The sequence below is a fragment of the Garra rufa genome, chromosome 13, assembly GCF_049309525.1.
Source record: "Garra rufa chromosome 13, GarRuf1.0, whole genome shotgun sequence".
NCBI classification, from domain to species: domain Eukaryota; kingdom Metazoa; phylum Chordata; class Actinopteri; order Cypriniformes; family Cyprinidae; genus Garra; species Garra rufa.
In genome coordinates, this window is record NC_133373.1 from 43530321 (window position 1) to 43556214 (window position 25894).

The 25894-nt window shown below is 33.6% G+C and overlaps 2 protein-coding genes across 2 annotated transcripts in view; one reads left to right on the plus strand and one right to left on the minus strand.

Moving 5' to 3' along the window:
• Positions 1-1441: 1441 nt before the first annotated feature.
• LOC141283250 (tyrosine-protein kinase CSK) lies at positions 1442-22142 on the minus strand. The gene is made up of 12 exons (XM_073816537.1): positions 22025-22142; positions 21791-21904; positions 19705-19817; positions 14150-14369; positions 7380-7473; positions 7204-7269; positions 6934-7033; positions 6733-6823; positions 5156-5229; positions 4861-5056; positions 4680-4766; positions 1442-2523 (listed from the first exon to the last, which is right to left on the minus strand). The coding sequence occupies exons 1-12, from the start codon at positions 22037-22039 to the stop codon at positions 2341-2343; spliced, it is 1353 nt and encodes a 450-aa protein (XP_073672638.1). The 5' UTR covers positions 22040-22142; the 3' UTR covers positions 1442-2340.
• Positions 22143-24528: 2386 nt separating this feature from the next.
• Positions 24529-25894, plus strand: part of LOC141348558 (G patch domain-containing protein 2-like) — an 11080-nt gene continuing 9714 nt past the window's right edge. The window contains exon 1 of the mRNA XM_073852838.1: positions 24529-24536. Coding sequence (XP_073708939.1) covers positions 24529-24536 — 8 coding nt within the window. The remainder of the gene's footprint in view (positions 24537-25894) is intronic.

The following is a 25894-nucleotide window of genomic DNA, read 5'->3' on the forward strand; positions in this document are numbered from 1 at the left end:
GTTTATCTTATAATCTCATCAGACCACAGGAAATGGTTCCAGTAATTCATGCTCTTGGTTGTCTTCAGCAAACTGTTTGCGGGCTTTCTTGTGAGCCAGCTTCAGATGAGGCTTACTTCTGGGACGACGCCTATGCAAACTGACTTGTTGCAGTGTGCGGCGTATGGTCTGAGCACCGACAAGCTGACCTTCTACTTCTGCAAGCTTTAAAGCAATGCTGGCAGCACTCATGCATCTGTTTTTTGAAGCCAGGTTCTGCACCTGACGCACAGAATGAGTGCTCAACTTCGTTAATCGACCCTTGCAAGACCTGTTCCAAATGGAACCCATCTTGGAGAACCTCTGTATGACCAGAGTGTTTCAGAGTGTTACTGAACCTCTAATAGCCTTGGCCATCTTTGTGGAGAGCAACAATTCTAATTCTCAAATCCTCAGAGAGTTCTTTGCCATGAGATGTCATGTTGAACATCCAGTGTCAGTATGAGAGAATTGTACTTAAAGCACCAAACTGTAACTGCTTTAAGACAAGATACACAAGTTTGATGAACAGGACATGTGGCTTTGCTTGGTTAAACAACATACTGCTATAGGGTGTACTCACTTTTGTTGCCAGCTATTTTGACAATAATGGCTGTAGGTTGAGTTATTTTCAGAGGACAGTAATTCTATACTGCTATACAAGCTGCACATTGACTACTCTGAAATATATCCAAGTTTCATTTCTATAGTATTAACCTTTGAGAAGATATACTAAAATGGTTGCTGAAATGTGAGAGGTGTACTACCCACACACACACACTTTATCATTTTTAACACTAATAATACCTTTAGGAAATCACATTATTATTATTCCAGTATTTTTATTGGCCATGTTTCTTCTTTTAAGTGGCTTCTATGCATTAACGCAAGAAATGAATTCAAATATTTGCATATGAAAAATGCAAATGCAAACATTTCTCTGTGTTTTGGTGTATGTTTTCATTCAAGTGCTTTTGTTCACCAAAGGTAGATTCACCTTCACTGTAAACCACAAATGCAGCATTTCAGTGGTTCAGGTTTCATTCTAGCTGCACGCTCATGAATCTTCCTCTTCTTGATATCATGTTGCTGACGAGAAACAAGCACCGAGCAGAAAAACAGCATCCTATAGATAGACCAGAGAACAATCCTATCACATCCTACCACATCACATGATGACGCGATTTCCAAAACACATGACATATGCCAAGCGCATCCGCAGGGCATCGGGATTATTATTACCATTTCACATATGTGTGTCAAAACCTTATGCAAAAAATCTGTCACGTGCCACAACCGTTTGGGTCGCCGCTAAACGGGCAGTAGCTTATAAAGATGACGCGTTTCCTCTCTGGGTGCATTTGGACTTTCCTTGACTGACCTTTATATCAAATTACAAGAGATTTAAAGGCACAAACACACGTTCAAAGCTTTTTGGCAGCCTTTTTATTTTTTTTGTCTTTATCTTTCGTTTTTATCAAACTGTTCAGATGGAATGATTTTATCTGAAATATGGCAGCAAAGAAAAAACATATGAAAAGCACAGCATAAAATTAAGTCCTTCGCATAATGTCACAAATATTGATCAATCAAATCTCTATTTGTGGCCTTTTTGTATAGTTTCTCTGTTTTATTTTTATTTTTAATTTTTAATTAAAGCATTCCGGCTTTTACACAAAGGACCACAACATTTATATTCATCCTTTCCAGGACATTTTGAGGCTCAGACTGACACATGTTTGAAAAGATGAGCAAGACAGCAGGAAATTGAAGCGCTTCTAAACAACGCATTAAAAAAAATAAAAAAAACAAGCTCTGGGGCGACACAGACTTCAGCGTGAAGGCACTGTGAAATGGTAGAAAGATTCTCTGGTGTATTTCATTGGCTACTGGAACGGAAAACGGTTTGAGATGAGCGTACAGTCTCCCTAAGTGCCAATTATTGTTCTTGGTTACAAGTTTGTATGAATGTTTTGTCATATAGCATTTAGACATTTATGTGTAATGATATTGTATATATATATATATTTTGGCAGGAAATGCTATGTGTTAATCATAAATCCAAAATAAGGGAGCGTATGAGGACGTATTGGAGGAGGCTGAGGATCGTATAAATCAAAAAGAGGTGAGTTGTTGTAGAGAAGGCCAGCCTCCCCAAAATTAAGAAAATCAAGCCATGAAAACGATGCAAAGAAAGAGAGTGCGCTTGCAAAATAAGATTCTGCTGATGTTTTTTTCAAGTCCACTGCTTAAGAGTAGATTTTGGTCAGATTGTATGAGAATGGTCCCGTGAAGGTGTGTTTTTCCTTTAGTTTGTGTCTTTTATCGGTACAGCTCATTGGCTATGATATCTTGCAGTTTCTGACTCAGTTCTCTGAAGCTGGGACGCACCACAGGGTCCAGAGTCCAGCACTGCTTCATGAGGTCGTACACCACCGCCGGGCAGCCGTCTGGGGAGTCCATCTTGTAACCCTTCTCTACACGCGGGACAACTTCCTTTAGAGGCTGGAAGGACAGAGGATGAAGGACAACACCATTTAGGAAAAATGTGGCGAGGTAGACAACAGTGTCCTCTACTGGTAGAATCAGAAATAATGGGGTATGTGCAGAAATCTTGCAAAACACTAAAATATCAATTAAATAACATTACACAAGTATGATGTAATTAGTCATATCTGTATGTCTAAAATAATTACTATTTATATTTAAAAAAGTATAAATTATAATATTTGATTTATTTATTTTAGATTATTTTAATAGAAAAAAACTAATAGATTAAATATAAAATGATCATAATTGTATGAGATTAGTAATATCTAAATGTTTTAAAATAATTACTATTTATATTAAAAAAGTATACATTGATTTGACTTATTTGTTTTAGATTATTTTAATATATTTGGTTTTTCTATTAAAATAAATTTATATTAACATAAAAATGAGCATAATTGTATTTTTATTGGTAATGCTTCTGCTTTAAATTGAATTATAAGTGGCTTGTTTTGATATCCCATTCTAGTTATTGTAATTATTACTATTATTATTATTATTATTATTATTATTATTATATTATATTATAAACAACAACAACTAAATTTATTTTTTATTGGTTATGTTTCTGCTTTAAAGTGACATATTACAGGATAGAATAAAATGTATTAATTTATTTAGATTTAAATTAGACTATTTTATATGGAAATATTAATAATAATAATAATAATTTTTAAAACTATTTGTGCAGTATTTTTATTGGCCATGTTTCTTCTTTGAAGTGGCTTGAATGTAAACATTTAGTTATTTTAAATTAGGTCATTAATAAAACTAATAATAACAAAAATAATAATAATAGTAATAACAATAACAACATTTTTTTTGGTTATGTTTGTGCTTTAAGGTGACATACTACAGATTAGAATAAAAATGTACTGATTTTATTCAGATTTAAATTAGATAATTATGTATATAATAATAATAATAATAATATTTAAAAATATATATTTTTGTATAGTATTTTTATCAGCCATGTTTCTTCTTTGAAATGCTTGAATGTAAACATTTATTTTTAGTTATTTTAAATTAGGTTATTAATAAATAACTAATTAAAAATATATATTTAAGGTGACATTACAGATTAGAATAAAAATGTACTGATTTTATTTAGATTTAAACTGGATAATTATTTTATATGGATATAATATTAATAATAATAATAATAATAATAATAATAATAATAATAATTTTTAAAAAACTATTATTTGTACAGTATTTTATGTTTCTTCTTTAAAGTGTCTGGAATGTAAATATTTTGGTTATTTTAAATTAGGCTATTAATAAAACTATAATAATAATAATAATAATAATAATAATAATAATAATAAAAGTAACAAAAATATTTTTATTGATTCTGTTTCTGCTTTAAGGTGACATATTACAGATTAGAATTAATAGATTAATAATTAATAGATTGAATAATAATAATAATAATAATAATAATAATAATAATAATAATAATAATAATATATTTTTTTAAAACAATATTATTTGCAGTTTTTTATTGGCCAGGTTTCTTCTTTGAATAATAATAAGAATACAAAGTAGAATAATAACAAAACATATATAATAATAATGAATGTAAAGGTAGAGATATAATAATAATACTAATAATAATTTTTAAAACTATATTATTTGTAAAAAAATTTGGTCATGTTTCATCTTTGGAGTGGCTTGAATGTAAACATTTACTTAAGTTATTTAGGTTATTAATAAAATTACAATAACAACAACAACAAAGTATTTTTATTGGTTGTGTTTAAAATGTACTGATTTAATTTAGATTGAAAGATTATTGATAGTATTATTTTATACAAAAAAAATCATTTTAAAAACGATATTATTTGTACAGTATTTTTATTGGCCATGTTTCTTCTTTGAAGTGGCTTGAATGTAAACATGTATTTTAATCATTTTAAATTAGGTTATTAATAAAACTATAATATTAACAAAAATTCAATATCATAAAAATTTTATTGGCCACATTTTAAAGTTTACATAATTGAAATAAAAACATATTTATTACAATATCCTATTTATTTTAGTAGCTTTAATTTAAAATAGATAAAAAAATAAAATAAAATAAAAAACAAGATTTGAAAATGACTTACAATTCTTGGATAAGGTACCCGACCAAAGGAATAGATTTCCCACAGTAAGATGCCATAGCTCCATACATCAGACTTAGTAGAAAACGCCTGTTTCAAACAGAGAGGCAGAAATAACAAAGATAAGAGGATGTTTTTAAAATGTCTCTGTTCAAACATGTTAAAACAAAAGCAGACAACACACCTTCTCTCTCAAGGCCTCAGGTGAAGTCCACTTAACAGGGAGTTTGGCTGTATCTTGAGTAGATGATGCTTCCTTGGTAAGGCCGAAGTCACTGACTTTTGCTATGTTGTCTTCTGACACTAAAACATTACGAGCTGCCAGATCCCTGTGCACAAAGTTATTGGCCTCGAGATATTCCATCGCCTTGCAGACATCCCTAAAAAAGATAGAAAATAAATAAAGGAACCATTTTGAAAATGGAATACTGCCAAGGTTAAAAAAAGAAAAAAGAAAGATGTGATAAAAAGAAACTCACATTGAGAAATTGATCAAACGATCTCCACCAATAACAGTACGTCCTCTAGAGCGCAGATAGTCCACTAGACTACCCTGAAAAAAAACAACAACGTTAAAATAATGCTGTATGCTTTAAAGACAAGATTAAATATATACAGTTGAGGTCAAATATACATCTGCAAAATGTTAATTGTTTAAGCAAAATAAGAGGTATCATATAAAATGATATAATAAAAAGTTATTTTTTATTTAGTACTGACCTGAGTACGACATTTCACATAAAAGACATTTAGTCCACAAGAAAAAAAATAATAGTTGAATTTATAAAAATGACCCTGTTCAAAAGTTTACATACACTTGATTCCTAATACTGTGTTGTTACCTGAATGATCCACAGCTGTGTTTTTTTGTTTGGCTTTTAAAGGAGTAGTTCACTTTCAGAACAAAAATTTACAGATAATGCACTCACCCCCTTGTCATCCAAGATGTGCATGTCTTTCTTTCTTCAGTCGTAAAGAAATTATGTTTTTTGAGGAAAAATTTCTCTCCATATAATGGAGTTCTATGGTGCCCCCGAGTTTGAACTTCCAAAATGCAGTTTAAATGCAGGTTCAAAGGGCTCTAAATGATCCCAGCCGAGGAAGAAGGGTTTTATCTAGCAAAACGATCGGTTATTTTCCAAAAACATTTACAATTTATATACTCTTTAATCTCTACACAGAGTACACACAGAGCTAGACAAGACGAGCATTTGAGGTTAAAAAGTATATAAATTGTAATTCTTATTTTAGAAAATAACCAATTGTTTTGCTAGATAAGACCCTTCTTTCCTCGGCTGTGATCGTTTAGAGCCATTTGAAACTGCATTTTGGAAGTTCAAACTCGGGGGCACCATAGAAGTCCATTATATGAGGAGAAATCCTGAAATGTTTTCCTCAAAAAACATAATTTCCTTACAACTTTAGAAAGAAAAACATGAACATCTTGGATGACAAGGGGATGAGTACATTATCTGTTACTTTTAGTTTTGAAAAGTGAACTACTCCTTTAATGCATTGTTTCCTTCTGGAGCATCAGTGAGCGTTTGAACCTTCTGTAATAGATGCATTCAAGCCCCTCAGTTGTCCTCAGTGTGAAAAGATGGATCTCAAAATCATACAGTCATTGTTGCAAAGGGATCAAATACAAAATAATTCTTAAAAAAAACAGAATTTGTGGGACCTGAAAGATTTTTTTTGAAGAACAGCAGGCAGTTTAACTGTTCAGGACAAATAAGGGTCTGATGAACAACTATCCAACTATCACTCAAAAAAACAAACAAACTGTGGATCATTCAGGTAACAAAACTGTATTAAGAATTAAGCATATGTAAACTTTTGAACAGGGTCATTTTTATAAATTCAACTATTATTATCTCTTGTGGACTTTATGTTAACATCTTTCATGTGAAATGTCTTATTCAGATCAGTACTAAATAAAAAATAACATGCATTTTGTATGATCCCTCTTATTTTGGTAAAATACCTAATGTTTTGCAGATGACCTTAACTATACATCCAGTTAATCTCCGTGACAATGCAGCTTTGGGTCACCAACCTTGGCCATATACTCAGTGACAATGAAGAGGCTGCCCTTCTCTTCCACGATCACCCCCAGCAGCTGTACCAAGTTATCATGCCGTAATTGCCTGTAAGAGTTAACATGAATATTGATATTTGAATATAAAACCATAAAAAGCCTTATTTTTTAAATTATCTGCAATATTTGATTGTGATCAGTCAATCAGGGAGAACATACGTCATAACAGAAGCCTCTGCAACAAAGGCCTGCGCTGTTGCGTCATGCTTGATACACTTCACAGCTACTTTCTTGCCTCTGTAGTCTCCGACCATCACATCTAAGAACCAAAGAGAACATATCTTTGTAACAATTGCCAGTCCAGATGAATTATGATGCTATTAATATATTTGTGTTCATTTTTATAAGCTAAATGATGTAATATCTGGGTCCTGAACCAAATTAATTTAGATTTAATGATCTAGGTGTTAAAAACACATGTATCTGTACCTCCAAACTCTCCTTTTCCAATAGATTGGATAAGCTTCAGTTCTTTTCTATTCAGAGCCCAGCCACCTGTGGAAGAGGAAGAATAATGATCCAATTAAAATACCTTTCATAAAACAAACCAATTGAAATGTCTATAAAGCAAATTCATGTGCGAGTATAGTCAATAAGTATCTTACTTCTCGAGAACTCATCCTGGGCCGCCACTGTCCCCTCCATGAGTTTAGGTTTGATAAGTCTGGTACAAAGTCCATCCGCATCTTTAGTGTAATGCTGTTGAAATTCACACACATGCAAAAACAAATTAAGCTCATTTATAAAAATAGTACCATTGAAGTATAAATAGCAAAATGTTAATACCATGATACATCAAATTCAAACAATGAATTTGACTAAATTATGCAAAGCAAGATGCAAATAAAAACACTTTATGCACAACTGTAAAAAGTAAAATGAAGCTTGAACGTGCTATTTATATGGACAATGCCTCATGAAAAATAATGTATCATTAACTTTTAAAACGTTTTTAGGAACAAACACATCCAACGCGGTAAACTGTGAGGGCCAGCAGAGGTCGCTGTTGTATATGTATTTTCTATTGATTCCGCCGCTTCCTCTCCTCAGATGAACAAGTCCACACAGGCGACGACATTCTTATCATTTCAGTGTTGAAATACATGTTTGTGATTATATATGTCTGGACGCTATAAACCGTGAGGCCAGACGACGAGATAATATTGTTACATGAATTTAACGGCATCGACTGGCCTGTTGAAATGATCTGGAACCTGCGCTCGTTTCCTCTTTGTCACTTCCTCGTTATCAACTGTTCCAGGAACTGGAGCGTGCGTGTGTGTGCGCGCGCCGCTGTTACACGCGCGCTCAAAATAACAACACATTTGCATGACTAGACTCCAACAAACACTGCAGTAATTCTTGGACGCATTGATGATTTCCCTGACAATAAATTATCACGGTAACACAACAAGTCACTAACTATCATAAATTAACATTGTAGGACATTTTTAAACCCTTTTTTACTAGTACACAATGTCATGTTTGAAAGTCTGGGGAACGGTTTTCTAATGTTTCTAATGAAATTATGTCTTGTATGCTCAGCAAGGCTGTATTTATTCTCTCAAAAATACATTAAAAACGGTAATATTGTGAAATTTGAAAATGTCAACATTATTATTCCAGTCTTTTATGGAAGCCAGTTTCTGCAACTGAATTTAAAAAAAGAGAAGGAAAAAAAGGTAATTGCGACTTTTTATCCCACAATTGCGAGTTTACATTTTGCAGTTTTGGCTGTTTTTTTCTTTGAACTGCATGATACAAACTGAAAAAGTTGTCAAGTCAGAATTGCATGATATAATCTCACAATTCTCATTTTTCTTCTCAAAGTTGCGTGATATACACTGGTAACTGCAAGTTATAAAGTCAGAACTGTTATTTTCTCAGAATTGTGATATAAACTCGCAACTGCAAGTTATAAAGTCTGAATTGCGAGACAAACTCAAATTTCTGAGAAATAAAGTTGCAATTCTGACTTTTTCGCTATTGCAAGTTATGTCAGAATTGTGATATAAACTTGATAGAAAATATAAAATGATAGAAAATATACAATTATAAAACTTTAAGTCGCAATCTATATCTAAATTCTGAGAAAAAAAGTCAGTATTGAGATACACAAACTCGCATTTACGAGTTATAAAAGATATAAACTCACAATTTAGACTTTTTCTCAGAATTGTGACTTTGTGAAATTATATAAAATTTAACTTGAACTTGCAAGTTTATATCTAAATTCTGAGATAAATCAGAACTGGGAGAAAAAAAGTCAGTTTTGAGATATATAAACTCACATTTGCGAGTTATAAGCGATATAAACTCACAATTCAGACTTTTTTCTCAGAATTGTGATATAAACTCACAATTGCGAGTTATAAAGTCAGAATTTCGAGACAAACTCATATTTCTTAGAAATAAAGTCGCAATTCTGAATTGCGACTATTTCTCAGAAATGTAAGTTTGTCTCGCAATACTGACTTTATAACTCGCAATTGTGAGTTAAGTCAGAATTGTGATATAAACTTGATATAAAATATACAATTATAAAACTTTAACTTGCAATTTATATCTAAATTCTGAGAAAAAAAAGTTTTGAGATACATAAACTCGCATTCACGAGTTATAAGTGATATAAACTCACAATTCAGACTTTTTTTCTCAGAATTGTGACTGTGAAATGATACAAAATATAAAATTGAACTTGCAATTGCAAGTTTATATTTAAATTCTGAGAGAAAAAAAATCAGAATTGGGAGAAAAAAGTCAGTATTGAGATATATAAACTCACAATTCAGACTTTTTTTCCCTCAGAATTGCAACTTTATATCTCACAGTTGACTTTTTTTCCCCTCAGAATTGTAATATAAACTCAGAATTGCAAGATATAAAGTCAGAATTAAGATGACTTTTTTCCTCAGAAATGCTAATTTATATCTCGCAATTGTGACTGAATTTACATCTTGTAATTCTGACTTTATAACATGCAATTGCGAGTTAAGTCAGAATTGTGATATAAACTTGATATAAAATATAAAATTGAACTATAACTTGCAATTGCAAGTTTATATCTAAATTCTGAGAAAAAAAAAGTCAGAATTAGTAGAAAAAAGTCAGTATAGAGATATATAAACTAGCATTTGTGAGAAAAGTCAGAATTGGGAGTTTTTATCTTGCAATTCTGACTTTATAACTCACAGTTGCGAGTTAATATTACACAATTCTGAGAAAAAAAAAAGTCAATTGCGAGAAAAAAGTCAGAATTAAGATATATAAACGAGACAAAAATGCCGGAATTGTGAGATAAAATTGTGAGATTTCTCTCAATTGTGCGTTTATATCAGGCAATTCTGAAAAAGTCCGAATTGTGAGAAAAAAAAGTCAGAATTGAGATGCATAAACTCGCATTTTATCTCGCATTTTTATTCTTTCAATTGAGAGTTTATATCAGAAATTCTGACCATTTCTCTAAATTGTTTATATCATATTTTTGTCTTGCAATTCTGAGTTTATTTCTCTCAATTGCGAGTTTATATCTTGCAATACTTTGTAAAGTCCTAATAACCTTTTTTATTTTTTATTCAGTGGCTAAAAACAGGCTTTGTTGAAAAGTATTATTTAATAATTAGATAGCATTTTATTTGAAATAAAATCTTTTCTAACTTCATAAATGTATTTACAGTCACTTTTAATAAATTGAATGCATCCCTTATGAATAAAAGTAATTTAATTTTTAAAAAATTGGTTAAATTTAGCGTGCCATAATAAGCCAATACAGACAACAGTGTACACTATCAATTTGCGGCTTTTATTTTGAATATCACTGGTTTTCTGCTAAACTTTATCGAGTGGATTGTGGGAAGAATATCTTCTGTGGTAGTTTAATCACTATGAGCATAAAGGCATATTATAGACAGTTTAAGACTCGTCCACTTCTTTGGAAAGAGCACAACTGTTCAGCTGAGGCTATAAGAGTGGGAGAAAGAGAGAGAGCGAGCGAGCGACTGTAGCCAAAATTACACTAAAGAATGTGTGGAATTCCATAATAGAAAGGGTGAGGAGAGACTTGAGGAACCCATAGTGCCTCTGACCGACCACTAAAGTCACCCAGACCCCAATCGAAAATAACCAGAGCAGAATCATCAACATTTAACCGAGGACGGATCACTGATTAATCACACAAACCGTCTCTAATAAGTCCAATGGACAGTGGAATAAAAAAAAAGATATGTAAAATTATACAAATGAGTCATTGACATCCTACATCTATGTAAATCGGTTCTTATTAAGCTTCTCATTTCATTAGGAGTGCATTTATCATGCTTTTTGCAATAGGCTCAAATGATGAGGCCTGTTTGAGAAAAAAGTGTGCAATACCCAGAAAATGAAGGATGGGCTTTGTCTCTTAGTGAGCAACCATCCACAACACCTTATGATCTGCACAGCAACACACTAAAACCACTCAGAACACCTTAGCAACCACATAGCAACACAGTGGCAACCAATAAAAAGCTTGTACGTTGGCTGCCAAAATGGATTTGCACATGAAAATGTAGGTGGTGCTTGCTTGCCAAACAACATTTAAATGTTTCTGTATTATGTTATAAAGGGGTTTTCAAACTTTGTCATGTCAAGAAGCCCCAAATAAGATGATCCTCTTATGATCGTCCGCTTTCTAATATACAAAAGGCAGCTACTGTATATGTTCTGAAGGATAACAACCCTACTGATATGGTGTGAGAGACAGCGAAATAAAAAAATGCTAACAAAATTAAATAATCAGGTTTTATGTTACACTAAAGCAAATTGCTATATAATATAGTGCGGTTTGGATCAATGTAAAAAAAATATTGATCCCCTGCTGATTTTGTATGTTTGCTCACTGACAAAGAAATTAGTCTATAGTTTTAATAGTAGGTTTATTTTAACAGTGAGAGACAGAATAACAACAACAAAAAAATCTGGAAAAATGCTTTTTGAAAAGGTTATAAATCGATTTGCATTTTAATGAGTGAAAAGTATTTGATCCTCTATCAATCAGCAAGATTTCTGGCTCCCAGGTGGCTTTTATACAGGTCACAAACTGAGATTAGGCGCACTCTCACTCTCTTAAAGAAGTCCTAATCTCAGTTTGTTAACTGTATAAAAGACACCTGTCCACAGAAGCAATCAATTAATCAGATTCCAAACTCTCCACCATGGCCAAGACCAAAGAGCTGTCCAAGCATGTCAGGGACAAGATTGTAGACCTACACAAGGCTGGAATGGGCTACAAGACCATCACCAAACAACTTGGTGAGATTGGTGCGATTATTCGCAAATGGAACAAACAAAATAACTGTCAGTCTCCCTTGGTCTGGGGCTCCATGCAAGATCTCACCTCATGGAGTTTCAATGATGTGGAATCAGCCCAGAACTACACAGGAGGATCTTGTCAATGTCTCAAGGCAGCTGGGACCATAGTCACCACGAAAACAATTGGTAACACACTACACTGTGAAGGACTGAAATGGCCCCCCTGCTCAAGAAAGCACATGTACAGGCCCAATGAACATCTGAATGATTCAGAGGACACCTGGGTGAATGTGTTGTGGTCAGATGAGACCAAAATCAAGCTCTTTAGCATCAACTCAACTCGCTGTGTTTGGAGGAAGAGGAATGCTGCCTATGACAAGAACACCATCCCCACCATCAAACATGGAGGTGGAAACATTATGCTTTTGGGGTGTTTTTCTGCTAAGGAGACAGGACAACTGCATCACATCAAAGGGACAATGGACGGGGCCCATGTACCATCAGGACCAGGGCATTGAAGCCAGCCAGGGCATTGAAAATGGGTCATAGATGTGTATTCCAGCATGACAATGACCCAAAACACATAGCCAAGGCAACAAAGGAGTGGCTCAAGAAGAAGTCCTGGAGTGGCCTAGCCAGTCTCCAGACCTTCATCCAATAGAAAATCTGTGGAGGGAGCTGAAGGTTCAAGTTGCCAAACATCAGCCTTGAAACCTAATGACTTGGAAAGGATCTGCAAAGAGGAGTGGGACAAAATCCCTCCTGAGTTGTGTGCAAACCTGGTGGCAAACTACAAGAAACATCTGACCTTTGTGATTGTCAACAAAGGACTAAGTCATGTTTTGCGAAGGGGTCAAATACTTTTCACTCGTTAAAATGCAAATCAATTTTTTGAAATGCGTTTTTCTGGATTTTTTTGTTGTTAGAAACCCACCATTAAAATTATAGACTGATCATTTCTTTGTCAGTGACATACAAAATCAGCATTAATCAGTATTATTATTATTATTATCAATATTTAAACCAGCTGAATTTGATTACTTGAAAGATCCAAAGATCAGCATTTATCTAAAATAAAAACCCTTCGTACCATCAAGTGTTTTTTGAGCAGCAAATCAGAATATTAGAATGATTACTGAAGGATCATGTGACTGGAGTAATGACGCTAAAAATTCAGCTTTGAAATCACATTTTTACATGTCAGAAAACAGTTATTTTAAACTATAATATAATAGAAAAATATTTCAAAATGCTACCGTTTTCATTGTACGTTGGATCAAATAAATGCAGGCTTAATGAGCAGATGAGACTTCTTTAAAAAAAAACATCAAAAATCTTACTGTTCAAAAACTTTTGACTGGTAGTGTACATATAAAACAAATTCAAAAAAGCGTATATAAAAAGAATTACCATTTCATTTAGCTTTTTCTGCAGTATGTTGTAAACGGTTTCATGTAAATACAATGGTAAATGAATGGTAATCAGTGTATTAGCATGGTATAATTAATACATTAAAGTACCATGGTATTTCATCTACTGCATCACTGTAACATAATATAGCTTTGTTAAACTTTGTTGAACTGTTAAAACAACATTCAGTGAGTTAGTGTGACGTACAACTAGAAAAAAACCTTAATTCCCGAACAACACCCTCAAAACCCACTTTCCATTAAGACGCCCTCTTCATTTCACAGCTCTTGTTTAGCAGTGTCACTTCCTCCAGCAAGCCTGGACTGAACCTTTGACCTCAAAGCACAAGGTGTGCGTGTAAAAAAATTGTTTCCTGGAGTCTATCGTAAACGCTTGCCCCATCTCTGCAGCCAGTGCGTCTGATGTGGACTGACTTCCTGTTAGGGCTATTTTTGTATCTGTGTGTGGCGATCAATTTGAAAACGTTGACGGAGGCGGTGAGAGGAACTTACAGGAAGAAGCCTGTTGGTTTCACAACCTGCTGGGCTAACTTTGGAGTGTGCTTGTGCTGATTACATAAATATTTTACCAATCATCCATAAGAGCACAAATAGAACCGTTAGCTATGAAAACAACAACTTCAACTTAAACCAGGTCAGAAGCCAGCAACTCTCACCTCCATGAGCTGCATGAGGTTTTCAAAGAACTCCTCCTCATCGATGGACAGTTTGCCGTCGTGGTAGATGATGCGGTAATGCTCCACCTTGCCATCGCAGCTCACACACAGGGTGTAGTCGCCGGGGTAGTTGGTGCTTTCACGAACCAGAAAGAGGCCCGTCTCTGGGGGGTAAAGCAGCCTCTCGGCCTGCTCGCGTGTGATCTTTCCATGGAACCATCTGAGTGACCACAGATAAAAGACGTGTTTGCTCCGTTCATCATTTATTTAGAATTTGCATAAATGTTAATTATTTTACACATAGTCCACAAGAGAAAATAACAGTTGAATTTATAAAAATGACCCTGTTCAAAAGTCTACATACACTTTATTCTTAATACTGTTACTAGGAATGCACCGAATGTTATTTGGCCGAAAATAGCAAAAAAGCTCAGAATAACCGAAAAGGCTGAATAAATTATACCGAACAATGACGTAATTCGATCAAATAGAGGTACGCACTAATGCAGCAAACATGTGGGAAAGGTGGAAGCTTTTAAAACTGTCAGAGAAAGACGCAAAAATTGTTACAAGTACCGACAGCGAGAGACTGTTTAGAACCGCATCGGATGTCTTCCACGAGAAGAGAAAGAGGTGGTTGTTGCTGGTTACTGTATGATGACTAAAAACGCAAAATGGCCTTAAAGCATTAGCAAATAAACTACAGAATGTTATGTTGTCTAATACACGCACAAATTGTATGTATTATGATAGTATGTATACAAGATTAGGGTAAATTTAACTTATTTTGTCTTCTGGGAAACATGTACAAGTATCTTCTGTAGCTTCTGAAGGGCAGTACTAAATGAAAAAAAAAAAAAAAAGATATTTAGGCAAAATAAGAAAAATGTACACATTCCATTCTGTTCAAAAGTTTTCACCCCCGGCTCTTAATGCATGGGTTTTTCGTTTCTGGAGTATCAGTGAGCGTTTGAACCTTCTGTAATAGTTGCATATGAGTTCCTCAGTTGTCCTCAGTGTGAAAAGATGGATCTCAAAATCATACAGTCATTGTTGGAAAGGGTTCAAATGAACAAAAATGATGGAAAACCAAAGAATTTGTGGGACCTGAAGGATTTTTTTGAAGAACAGCTGGCAATTTTACTATTCAGGACAAACAAGGGACTCATGAACAACTAGCACTAAATACAAATAAAAAACAGCTTTGGATCATTCAGGTAACAACACAGTATTAAGAATCAAGGGGATGCAACCTTTCAACAGGGTCTTTTTTATAAATTCAACCATTATTCTCTCTTGTGGACTATATGTAAACATCTTTTCTGTGAAATGTCATATTCAGGTCAGTACTAAATAAAAATAACATTTATTTTTTTTAGGGCCGGGACTTTAACGCATTAATTTAGATTAATTAATTACACAAAAATAACGCGTTAATTTTTTTTAACGCATTTTAATCGCACTAAGTTTTGCAATGCGGAACGTTTCTCACTAGATGAGATTCGGCGGACCGATTATACTGGAGCACAAACTAGCGTTCAGACAAGCCAAAGAACTTATACCAAAGAAGCTGCGTCCGTCCTAAATAGTATTGAATGTCCCAAATCGTAGTATGTTTAAAAAGTATTCCAAAGATTCCCGGATGGTCTACTACTTAACGATCAATGCACACTCTTAACTGCTAATATTGCCCGCCACACAGGGTAAAGTCTAGAAGGGATACAGCTATGGCTACTGGGCATGCGCACATCAGTCTAACGTTATTTTTGTCACACTGTACAACAATAATACTTTTTTTGTATTATAGTAAGGGCTAAGTTTAGGGTTGGGGTAGGTGTAGACGTTAATAAAACACAATCTAATAGGTAGAACAATTAATTTCATTGTTAGTTTCCGGTCTGAGCTGTATACCCTCTACATGGAGGATATACGCAACCAACGGACAGGTAGAGAAAGGGGTTTGAGTGATAAATAATCAGTGTGTAATCTGATAAAAACTATTTTTAAAATGTTATCCGCGTTATATTCCATGTGCAGCAACATTTATAATGATAGGTTTGGTCATTAACGTTTAAATGCATAATTAAGCAAACACAAGAGCAGAGTTCTCGGAATGAAAGACTCGTTAAAGAACGTGCCTCTTGCTACACTTAATGGCAATATTGCACTGGTCTGTTGGACTTGGTTGAACAAAAATAAACAATATTTTGTTGCTTAAGCTTATGTATTCAGTCATTATTCAATGGTATACTAAAAATCCATGTAAAAATCTTAATTCTCACTGTTCTCAGGTCAAATATTTACATGCGATTAAAATGCGATTAATTTCGATTAATTAATTACAAAGCCTCTAATTAATTAGATTAAATTTTTTAATCGAGTCCCGGCCCTAATTTTTTTATGACCTCAACTGTAAAATCTGAAAGCACCACAAGGTTGCACACAAATGGCTCTTATGAGCTAGTTCATTTAATGAATCAGTCAGAAAGACTCGTTTTAAATCAGTCTGACGCCTTGATTCACTATTTGATGAGGCCAGAAATAAATCTTTTTAAGTATAAGAAGCAGCTTGTGATGTTTGGAAAAACGCGTTTGCTGTATAAATAAAATGTAAATGTAGTCTGATTCAATAAAGAATGACTCTTATGAGTCAGTTCTTTTAATGTATAGGTCAAAAAGACTCATGAACCACTGAATGAATCGGTGTTCGCTTTGCCAAATTTGAATCATAAATTTGGAACAGATACATTGTTAAAAACACATATTCAGAAAAGAACTCTGTTGTAATAAATGGTGTTTTATGTAGAAAACTCAATATGTTACAAAAATCATACAGCACTTGTTTAGTATAAATGTACTCATGAACTTGTGAACTTTTGACTTAACACTCTGGAAAAAAAACTGTTGCTGTAGTGATTTTTTTACATTATGAACATTAAAATGTGTCACAAAAATAGTAGTTTGTTTAATAGAAATTCTAGTTTACCTCAGTGAATTGTATGAAATCAATTAAATACAGCATGAATTCAGTCACTGTATTCTGATTCATAAATGACTCTTATGAGCCAGTTCTTTTAATGAATCAGTCAAAAAGACTCATGAAATCACAAGTTATCAATTTCAATCTGTCAAACGCTTAAATTATTTAATTAAGCAGATACAAAATATTTTAAAATAAATAGTATTTTTCTGTTGAAAAACCCAATACATTACAAATGTATTGTTTTTAGTATAAATGCAGTATGAACTAAAATAAATTAAATTATTTTTTATCTGAAATTGTCTAATTGCATGTGATAAACACTTTAAATCATGTTGCTGTAAGGGTATTTTTTTAAGTTATAAACATTAAAACGTGTCAATTTTTTTTTACTTTTTAATATATAAATTCTGTGTGAATTCAATTCAATACAGTATGAATTCAGTTACTATTCTGATTCACAAATGACTCTTATGAGCCAGTTCTTTTAATGAATCAGTCAAAATAAGTTTCATTTGAATCAGTCAAATGCTTTAAAATTATTTTAAGAAGCAGTTATATATACTCTGAACATTCAAAGTAAGTAGAAAACCCCAATACATTACAAATGTAGTATTGTTTTTTTAGTATAAATGCAGTATGCATTTAATGATAAGAGAAAGCTGTGTACTGTGAAATAATATTAATTCTAATGTGTGTGATGTTCCTCTTTTGAAAGATGCTTTGGATAAAAGCATTTTATAGTCTCATAAAGACTCTGATGAGCTGTTTTTTTAATAACCCGGTCAAAACAAACTCATGAACTTGTGTTAATTTGAATTGCCGTAATGCTTTTTGACTTTAAAAGCACTAAAATGTCTCAAAAAATAGAATCAAACAGAATTAGGACCAACTATCGGGAAAATTGAGTAAGAAACACTGATTCAGATACATAATATTGTGCACAAGGCTGAGAAAAGGAAGCTAAATTACAGGCTTCCAAAAGGAGCGCTGGCCTTGCCTGGCCCTTCTGTGGCTTCCCTGGCATGACAAACATCCAATCTGTATCTCCCAATTACCCACACATATACATACACACCATCGAAAATAAACCAAAGCTGCGCACTTACAAAAGACTAGACGACTGCTACCGTCACAATCTGCTAAAGCCACACACATCTTAAACTAAACCTGCCATTACACATGGCTAAAAGCAGACATCCAGATCCCATACATCAGGTTGACGCTGCAAGCAAAGCTCATCTTGCCACGCTAAACAAAACCGAGAAGGCTGCGTCATTATATCCATTGTTCCTTCTAAAAGCAGCAAGTAATTGAAGAATATCACACGCTCTCTTACAACCGAACCCTAATCGTGATGCATGTCTCTGGCCTTTGCATATCAGATGCTGAGAGATGGACTTTTTCCACTGCTATTTGTATAACTCGCTGATTTCTCCTTCTATTTTAAACAGCCGGCCGATTCAAATGAGTCCTTGGGTTATTGTGGTGGACCGGAAAGCAGGAAGGCATTTGTGTATTATTATAGATATACTGTAGTAGGTGATCTGTGATGATATCAGCGATACATGCTAAATATAGCGCGCTAATGTTTGTATGTATGAAACGCACACAAACACTCTCTCTTATCGTAGTTCAAGTGCAGACAAAAACATTATATATAGTGGTGGGCATAGATTAATTTTTTAAATCTAGATTAATCTCACTGTAATCTTGGAATTAATCTAGATTAAAATGGCTAATTTGAATTCTGCCGAAGGCATTCAGAATATGTGTGCTACCCAAATAATGACTAAAAGTAAGTCTTTGAGAACGGGTTTCTCAAGCCAGGTGGAGCATTAGACCAGGGGCTCATCTCCTGTTTCCAAAATGCATCACAAACTGCTTGACAATTGCATTTACAACACAATTAACTATACAAACTTGTGTAACCAACTATTCCTACACTGCATGTGCTTCTGCGTAAAAGGCTGCACGACGTGCGCATTGCCGTTAAATACACAGACGCGCACGGGCATGGATATCTGCGTGCATAGTCTTCGGTTAAGCTGTGTTGCTTTTAGAAGCGTCAATTCAGTTGCTGCATATAGTTTAAATGTCTTTATTTCGTAATTATCAAAGTAAATTATAACTCAAATTTGAGATTTTACTGGGGCACAGCAGATTTTCACTGGGGCACGTGCCCCAGTAAAAAGGGTCTAGCAAAGCCCCTGCCCTGAAGCAAACCCGGCGGCTTCATAGCTGCATCCATGTTAGCACGTCACGTTTGATGTGGTAATTTCACAGTAGGCATACACACAGGTTCGAAGACTCGTTCTCGCCCCCTACAGTGCAATTCGCCTAGGTATACATCCGCGCTAAAATATCAAGGTGAAAGTCATCATAGCTTGCGTAGTTTAGACCCAGCTCCCAACCCAACTTTGAGAATAGATTAACGGCGATATTTTTTTAATCGCCCGATAAGAGTCTCACGTTAACGCAGCACGTTAACGCAGATAACGGCCCACCACTAATTATATATAAAAAATAAAATAAAAAAAACTATGAAATGCATGCAAATGAACTATGTACTTACGGCATAAGGCTCAGTTTACCGCCTGACTTCACTCCTTCTCTCTTCTGAACGTAGTTTGCTGGAATGGTACCCTCTCGTCCTGCTGAGTTTTTCGCTTTGTACCAATTTGGATCCTGGAAGGAAGCATCAGCAGACATTTTATTTGAATAGGTGCCCAAAATTGAAACACATATGACAATTTCTTATGTAAAACACAAAAGGAGATATTTAGCAGGATGTTCAAGCTGCTCTTTTCAAATACTGATTTGAGTCTGTTCTTCACTAAATGTTATTGTATAGCACATTTACTTTATTTCTTAGCCATTTTTGGGACTTTGGCAGCCACTGGTTTCTATTTACCTTCAATGTACTGTTTGAAAAAAGGCAAGGTTCTTTAAAAAAAAAAAAAAAAAAAAAAAAAAAAAGTACACTACTTTTTAAACTTTTGGGGTCAGTTTAATTTTTAATTACTTCTATTTACACCAAGGACTGTTAATATTGATCAAAAATTCACAGTAAATACATTTAAAATATTTGTAAATATTCACAATATGCCAAAAAAAATATTAGAAAGCACAACTGTTCTTAAAATTGATAGAAAAAATGTGTCTTGAAGAACAAATCGGCATATTAGAATGATTTATAAAGGATTGTGTGACAATGATGGGAGTAACAACGCTAAATTCGGCTTTGCATCACAGGAATAAATTATATTTTAAATGAATCACAATGTATTTCACCACATTTTACACTGTATTAATAGTTTATAATCAGATTTGGGTAGTAAATACTTGTACTTAGATTAAATTACATTTTAAAATACTCGTAACCAGACTACAGTTACTTTTTTATGGATTACATGATTACATACACAATAGCAATAATTATTCATAATTTATTGATTCCCTCTAATTCCTCTTTCATCTTTTACATTTTCCTTTCTAAAACACAGTACTGCTTATATACATTCAGAAAGTCTTCAAGTTCTGTCGAAATTCACACAAAGATCAATCATTAGTCAGGTGACAACACAGCATTTGTCCACTGATTTACAAAATACGAAATTCAGGTTTAAGTAGTTTTTCAAAACTAGTGACAAACACATTGATTTTTGACTTTTGTCTTTCAAACACATTAAAATGCACAAATTCACTTTTTTGTCATCTGATTCTCTTTCATCTAACATATTTACTTTAAGTACCCCTGAAATTTTTAAATAAATATTTTAATAATAAAGCATTACATTTTTTTTTACTTTGATTTTAAAGTGATTTATTATCATTTAAAATTTATTATTTAATTAATTATTAGCGATTTAATAAAGTCGTAAACCCCCTATTTAAATCAATGTAATAAAGGTCAAAAGTAATCTAAAAGTAGTCTGATTACATTACCTAAAATGTGTCATGTAATGGATTACATACTAACTTCAATTTTTGTCAAGTAATTTGTAATCAGTAATAGATTACAATATGCAAGTGATCCAATATAACAGTTATTAACTGTACTTTTGATCAAATAAATAGAGCCTTGGTGAGCCATAAGAGACTTCTATTAAAAACACACACACAAAAAATCTCTCACTGACCACAAACCTTTAATTGGTAAAAAGTTTAAGTTTTATTTTTTTAAATGTAAAAGGATAGTTCAAATATGTGCATAAATGACATTTTTGTTTGAACACTCTCTTTAAAATGTGACCCTGGACCACAAAAACAATCATAAATAAGCGTTCCAATGATGTATGGTTTGTTAGGATAGGACAATATTTGGCTGAGATACAACTGTTAAAAATCTGAAATCTGTCAGTGCAAAAAAAAAAAAAAATCTAAATATTGAGAAAATCATCTTTAAAGTTGTCCAAATGAAGTTCTTAGCAATGCATATTACTAATCAAAAATTAAGTTTTGATAAATTTACGGTAGGAAATGTACAAAAATATCTTAATGGAACATGATCTTTACTTAATATTCTAATGATAAGAAAAATTTATCATTTTGACTCGTACAATGTATTTTAGGCTATTGCTACAAATATAACTGTGCTTCTTAAGACTAGTTTTGTAGTCCAGGGTCACAAATGTCTGGCATTCATTTTAGAAATGTACCTTAGTTACTCCAACTATAGTAAGAACATCTCCTTTGCACATAGGCAAGTCCTGGTCGGCCGTTCCAGGGAAGTTGTACCTGGCCACACACTCTGTGCCCGGAGGCCAGATCGTCTAGAAAGGAGAATGGGAATATAAGGAAAAGCTCTTGATGTACAAACACAGGCTGTATGAATTAACTAAAGTCATAAATCACCATTTAGCCTAATGGCAACATTTCAAGGTGTGCATTACCTCAAAGGTAGACATAGCTGAGGGAAATCGTCCTCTCACAGTCGACCCGTTTCAGCCGGTAACATCAGAGCTGAGCCTGAGGCGTACAGCTGCAGCCAGAACAGGCCAAAGATCTGTGAATTAGAAAAAAAAAAATTGTATTCATTACTGGAAGTGCTTTAAAACTACAATGCTATTTTCAAACAATTAAGCAACATTAAAAACACTGAACAAGTGGTCCTAAAAAAGACGGATATAGAAAATGAATTCAAATTTAAACAGTGACTCATAATTAGACATACCAAGCATGTCAGCAAACACTGTTTACCAGCAAATACAGTTCAAGCACACACACTTTCAAAGGGGAAGTGGCGGCTGTAGATTTTCCGATGCCTCAGACAGGAAGAAGGGCTGAGCAGCAAGCAGGCTTGCAAAAAGCCTGTTAAATATTCAGCGCGAGCAGAGGGCATCAAGCCAGTCTTAAAACAACCACTTTACACTTGGAAAAGCCTCTAAGACTAAAGCTAAATATACTGACGAATGTATGTCGCCAATAATGGGCATCCTTTGAAAACACAGAAACTTTATATAGGATAATAAAGGGAGATAATCACAAAATAGGTCACTTCTCGTTTTCTAAGTATATATATGTACACACTCTCACACACTTACTCACTTTTTTAGATTTCAATTTTAGATTAATATGCTGGCCAGTCAGACGTTTACATGCCAGTTTGATTCTTCTGGTCCAAGTGGGCACTAGATTAGATCTAGTGGTGTTTACTCAAAGATCTGGTTATGTGAGACTAGGTCTCTTCATGTTAAAATGAGGTTATGTAAAGCTGTGCCGTTCCACAAAATATATATATATTACTATGGAAAAAAATTGAGAGAATTGAGAACACCAGAAAGCAGAAATGAGAAGTTAAAAAAAAAAAAAAAAAATTTCACTTTCATGGCGATGAGCAATGTGAATCTCAAAGTTTTTGCTATGCTTTCTTTCCACTATGACAAGTTTTGTAGGGAGAAGAAACTTAAACTATAATAAAACAAGTGACACATGCCATCCTTGTGTGACAACACTCTCATGGGAACAAATTAGCAGGCAGTTAGGGACGATTTCTCACGGGGAATTGAACTGCACCTGGAATCAGAAACCGAATGTACTTGAAACATTTCTGCTCTACATTAGAAGTGAACAACACAACAGTACGTAGCTGCAACTTAGCAGTAAGTTGTAGGTGGAAATCTAACAAGTTATCTATTCTTAAATAGAAAAGGAGCTTTAAAAGTCAACACGAAACCACATTCGCAACCTATTTTGTTTCGTAATGTGATGAAAATAAGATAAGGCCTTGATTCTATTCATCGGTGCCATTCATTCAGGTACAATATTACCAGAAATGATCATTAAAGGGACAGTTCACCCAAAAATGAAAATTCTGTCATTAGTTTTCCACCCCCATGTTGTTTCAAACCTGTACGACCTTTGTTCATCTTTGAAACACAATTAAGTATATTTTTAATGAAACCTGAGAGTTTTCTGACCCTGCATAGACATCAATGAAACGTTCACGTTCAAGGCCAAGAAAGGCAGTTAGGACATGTATTGTGTGGAGTATCACAATGATGGAAGAGACTGACATGAAAGAGTAGAAATTTTGTTTTCTTTGTGCACAAAAAGTATTCTTGTAGCTTCATAACCTTACGGTTGAACCACTGATGTCACACAAACTATTTTAACAAATGTCCTTACTGCCTTTTTGGGCCTTGAAAGTGTCAATAATCTTAACTTGTGTTCTAAAGATGAACAAAGGTCTTACGGGTTTGGAACGACATGAGGGCGAGTAATTAATAACAGAATTTTTATTTTTGCGTGAACTATCTCTTTAAGAAAGTAAACAGGCTCCATTTTGTTGACTTCAAAGGTGGTGCAAGTTTGTTTTGATACCGTTTGCAGGCATTTGCAACAGTTTTCTATCATTCTTTGTACAAATTCACACCGGTTCAGTCCTCCCACCTTATTTTCACAAGAAGTGCGGTGCATGCGGTGTGCTTGTGAACTAGATATGATATGGCACTCAGCGCCTTGACCTCATTAGTATGTCAACCAACACTGAAGCCAATCTGTTCAATGCAAAGTAGCTCTAGCTTGAAATCTGCAGCGAGCTCCACAACATGAAGTCACTTCCTGTCTGAGCTGCCGAGACTAAAACGGTCTTCCTGTATTGGCACGCAGGCGTTGGTGGGTGATGAGCACTATGGGTTGAAGGGTGCTGGCTAGAGCAGCAGACGGCAAAAAGGGGCGCCAACAGCGGCACAATCCAAAGAAGTCCTTACAGTGAGGATATAACACACTTCCCTTTAAAAACACAGTCTTCCCCTGCTGCCCTGACTACCTAATTTTATACTCCCCAAACATAGGAATAGCATGAATCATTTAAAGACAGGAAAAAGATTGTTGTTGTAGTAGCTGGCCATTTCAAATATTTTGAATTTGTCCATTTTAGTGGCTATTTATCAAAATGCCTAGGTAGAGGTACAAGGAATTAAAGCAGTCATTTTTCAGGGAAGAATTAAACCTTTTTTTATTTGTGTCGTGGTAGATTAGAGGTCTTCAACTTTTTTTTAGGCCAGGAACCCCTAAACAGAAAAAGAACTTTAAACTTCAACATGAAACAGCAATCGCAACCTATTTTGTTTCGTAATGCAATGTATTTAGTGAAAATAAGGGTCTTGATTTTATTATTCGGTGCCATTATTTTGTGTACAATACAATCAGGGATAGTTCACCCAAAAATGAAAATTCTGCTATTAATTACTGACCCTCATGTTGTTACAAACCCATATGACCTTCGTTCATCTTCAGAAGACAAATGAAGATATTTTTGATGAAATCTGCAAGTTTTCTGACCCTGCATAGACAGCAACGCAACTAATACGTGCAAGCCCCAAAAAGGTAGTAAGGTGATCGTTACAATAGTCTATGAACCCTTTGATGAGAGACATGAAGCAAGTTAAATATTGTAAAATGAGTGTTGCATTTAAAGAAAACACAAAAAAAACTATAAACCACAAAAACAAGGCAAAATGAAAACTAAACAAAAACAAGGCAAAACAAAAACGAAAACCTAAAAACAAGACAATCCACAAAAAAAAAAACATAAATAAAAGACAACAAAACATTGAAACACAAAAATAAAAACTAAATGAAAACTAAACAAAAAAAGGCAAAACAAAATACAAACAAAATCATTATACAAAAAAGAAAATGACAAATAAAAAAGCAAACAAAACCACTAAACAAAAATAAAAAACAAGAAACCAAACAAAACAGAACAAAATATAAACAAAACCAATAAACAAAAATGAACAAAAAATAAAAAACCAGACAAAATGAAAACTAAACAAAAACAAGGCTAAACAAAATACAAATTAAACCACTAATTAAAAAAAATGTAAACAAAAATAAAAAACAAACCACAAAATTGAAAAACTGAACAAAACAAGACTAAATTAAAACTAAAAGGAAAAACCAAATACAAATAAAACACTAAACAAAAAACAAAAAAACAAAAATAAACCACAAAACAATATAAGAAACTAAAAACAGAAGACAAAACAAAAATAAATAAATACAAACAAAATGAGAAACTAAACAAAAACAAAGTAAAACAAAATACAAAACAAGAAAAAACTAAACCACTAAACAAAAATAACCAAAACAAAATGAGAATCGAAACAAAGCAAAAACTAAACAAGGCAAAACAAAATAAACAATAAAATTAAACCACAAAACAAAATGAGAATCTAAAAAACACAAGACAAAAATTACAACTAAAACAAAAACGAAGGCAAAACGAAATTTAAAAAAAATGCAAAAATAAAAAA

Coding starts and splice junctions, on each gene's coding strand:
- LOC141283250 (XM_073816537.1), bottom strand. Junction 5,230..6,732: donor TCACTGAGTATATGGCCAAG/GTTGGTGACCCA, acceptor GTTTTTTTTCAG/GGTAGTCTAGTGGACTATCT. Junction 5,057..5,155: donor CGTTTGATCAATTTCTCAAT/GTGAGTTTCTTT, acceptor TATCTTTTTTAG/GGATGTCTGCAAGGCGATGG.